The sequence below is a fragment of the Empidonax traillii genome, unplaced genomic scaffold (assembly GCF_003031625.1).
Source record: "Empidonax traillii isolate 1590-97213 ecotype Southwest subspecies unplaced genomic scaffold, ASM303162v1 scaffold1926:size49450, whole genome shotgun sequence".
NCBI lineage: Eukaryota > Metazoa > Chordata > Aves > Passeriformes > Tyrannidae > Empidonax > Empidonax traillii.
This window is the reverse complement of record NW_020957119.1, coordinates 4,979-7,782: the sequence shown is the minus strand read 5'-3', so window position 1 is coordinate 7,782 and position 2,804 is coordinate 4,979. Positions and strand designations below refer to the sequence as shown.

Sequence of the window (2,804 nt, the reverse complement as noted above, 5' to 3'; positions counted from 1 at the left end):
ACGGCCACGCTGCACGTGGTGCTGGCCGACAGCTTGCAGGAGGCGCTGCCGGAGCTGAGCGAGCGGGCGGCGGGCGCCGAGGCGCCGGCCGAGCTGCAGTTCTACCTGGTGCTGGCGCTGGCGCTGCTGTCGGCGCTCTTCGTGCTCAGCGTGGCGCTGGCCGTGCTGGCGCGGCTGCGCCGGGCCGGGTCGCCCGCCGTGCTGCGCTGCCTGGGCGCGCAGCGCTTCTCTCTGGCCGGCGCCGCCTTCCCGCCCGACTTCTGCGAGGGCACCTTGCCCTACTCCTACAACCTGTGCGTGGCCGCGCCGGCCCGCGCCGCCGCCGAGGCCGCTTGGCCGCCCCCGCCGCTGCCCATCCTGCCCGCCGAGGAGCTTCTGGCCGGGGAGCCCTGCGACAAGCCAATCCTGAGCAGCAGCGCCGTCGCGGGAGAGCCGCCCACCGACTCCGATGCACCGCAGGTCTGTAAACCCCTTCACTCCTGCTCTCTGAGCTTTTCGTAAGGGTATGCAGATGGCAGTGGGCTCTTGGGGTTTGTGTTCTGGTGCAGCTAGTGCCTATCGCTTTTTCCATAGGCGCGGGTAATAACTACCCAGTTTTAGGCAGCAGGCCTTGCCAAGCTGCACTTTTTGCCTCATGAAATTCACTGATGTGGCTTATTTGGGAGGTTCTTGTCGTTCAACTTATGTTGCATAAAACCGTGGAGGACCTGTATAGTTCTGCTTCTAGGTTCTGCTCTCCTTCGTTTTCCTCTCAGAGCAGTAAAGTAGTGACTCTTTGTTCACCTGCTCAGGTCTTTCTGCAGACCTTGTATTGTGTGAAATACTATGGGTTAATAACGGTGTAGGTGGTTACTTAGAAAGCCATCTGATAATTCCACATGGTGGAGTTGGCAATAGGATTGACACTCAGTACTAAGATTTTTCCTTCCTAATCCTTCTTGACCATGTAGATGCACTGCGACCTTTTTATTATTTCGGAGTTTAAGGAAACTTGCTAGATGAAGGAAGAGTTCTTCTTTCCTAAGGAATATACCTACCTTCCATCCTGTGCCATCACAGTTTTTGGTCTAAATGGGCTACAGAAATGGCAAGCTATAGTGAGATCAGTTTATTTTATCAGAACTTTATTTCTTTGTTCTCTTTCTGCGACTATTTCTCATTCAGAGTTTGGTGGTTCCTTCCTATTTACCATTCTGCAGCTGACTTTATTACGGAGAGATTGAATGTGATCTAAAAAATGCTGAATAGCATCTCTCTAAGGCTGTGGTCAAGAATGGAGCACTAAGCTGTATACAAAAGCAGGGCCTTACGTTTAGGATGTAATGGAAAAATCGGAAGTAGTTGTTGGAGGAGAGCAATGTAGGCTGATTCAGAGCCGCCTCGGATGTGCAAGTGAAAAGTAAAAAGCAGAGAGGGAAGGGCAGGCCATAGAATCCCTGCTTTTGAGGAGGGGCCTTAATAGCTGCTATATGCAATTGCTATTGGCATGGGAATCTACTGTGGCTGGAGGTTTTTCTGTATTGACGCTCGGTGAGGAAATATTAGAGAACGAATGACACAAAACCTGTGCGTTTGCAGGGAAGATGCTGTGCTTTCCTGCCATAGATTAGTAGGTTTGTAATACTCTGCACGTCATATTAAGAGAACTTTGTATGTAGAGATTATCACAGTCACATGAATATTTTCCTGCGCGGTAGAAAGAACATAACGCCAGGTCTCCGCTATACTGGACCCGACATTTTAGTAGCGACTGTCCCGTGTTTCTGAGTTTCCCATGGGCAAGGCAGGGCGATCATCTCTCGGCAGCGCTCGGTGCCTGCAGTGCCGGGAGGAGGCTGCGGGCGCCGCTGTTGACCGAGAGGAGCGAGAGGAAGGTCGGAGCGCTGCAGCCCCGCCCGCTGCGGACCGGCTCGATCGTTGGATCGCTGGATTCCTGGGTCTGAAAGGGGTCGGTTTCCGATCGTCCCGTGGTGCGGATCTGTGCTACAGTGAGGCGGAGGGGCTGGTGGTGGAGGCCGAAAGCGGCAAGTCGGAACGGGAGCAGGAGCCGGGTCATTTATCGGCGGCGGTGATTTGCCCGGCAGTGTTGCGGTGCCGGCGGTGTTGCGGCTGCGATGTGCTCGGCGGGGAGGCGCTGGGGCCGGCGGCAGCGATTCCTGCTCTGGGGCGTCCTGCTGGCGGCCTGGGAGGCGGCGTGGGGGCAGCTGCGCTACTCGGTGCCCGAGGAGATGCCCAAGGGCTCGTTCGTGGGGGACGTGGCCAAAGACCTGGGGCTGCAGCACTTGGAGCTCGGCGACCGCGGTGTCCGTATCCTGGACAAAGGCAGGACGCAGTATTTCGCTCTGCATGGGAAGACGGGACATTTAGTGACGGCCGAGAGGATCGACAGAGAGCAGCTGTGCCGGCTGGTGGAGCAATGCGTGCTGCGCTGTGAGCTGATGGTAGAGGAAAAGATGCAGGTTTACGAAATCGAGGTAGTAATCACGGACATTAACGACAACGCACCCAGCTTCCGAGAAGAAGAAACACAGCTGAGAATAAGCGAGACGACAACCCCTGGATCGAGATTTCCGCTTCCCAGGGCTCACGATCCGGACTCTGGACAGAATTCCCTGCAGAGCTACGAGCTGAGCGGCGACGAGCACTTCTCGCTGGCCGTGCAGACGGGCCCCGGCGGGGATCAGCGTCCCGAGCTGGTGCTGGCGAAGGCGCTGGACCGGGAGGAGGCGGCGTTCCACGAGCTGGTGCTGAGGGCGATGGACGGCGGCGATCCGGCCCGGACGGGCACGGCGCGGATCCGCGTG

General features: G+C 57.0%; 1 protein-coding gene across 1 annotated transcript in view; it reads left to right on the top strand.

Annotated features, from left to right (window-relative positions):
- Positions 1–2,804, top strand: part of LOC114071258 (protocadherin gamma-A5-like) — a gene marked incomplete at its 3' end in the record, with an annotated part of 17,194 nt that overhangs the window by 12,031 nt on the left and 2,359 nt on the right. The window contains exons 2-4 of the mRNA XM_027909039.1: positions 3–459; positions 1,823–2,068; positions 2,151–2,801. Of these exons, the coding sequence (XP_027764840.1) occupies positions 3–459; positions 1,823–2,068; positions 2,151–2,801 (1,354 nt within the window). The remainder of the gene's footprint in view (positions 1–2; positions 460–1,822; positions 2,069–2,150; positions 2,802–2,804) is intronic.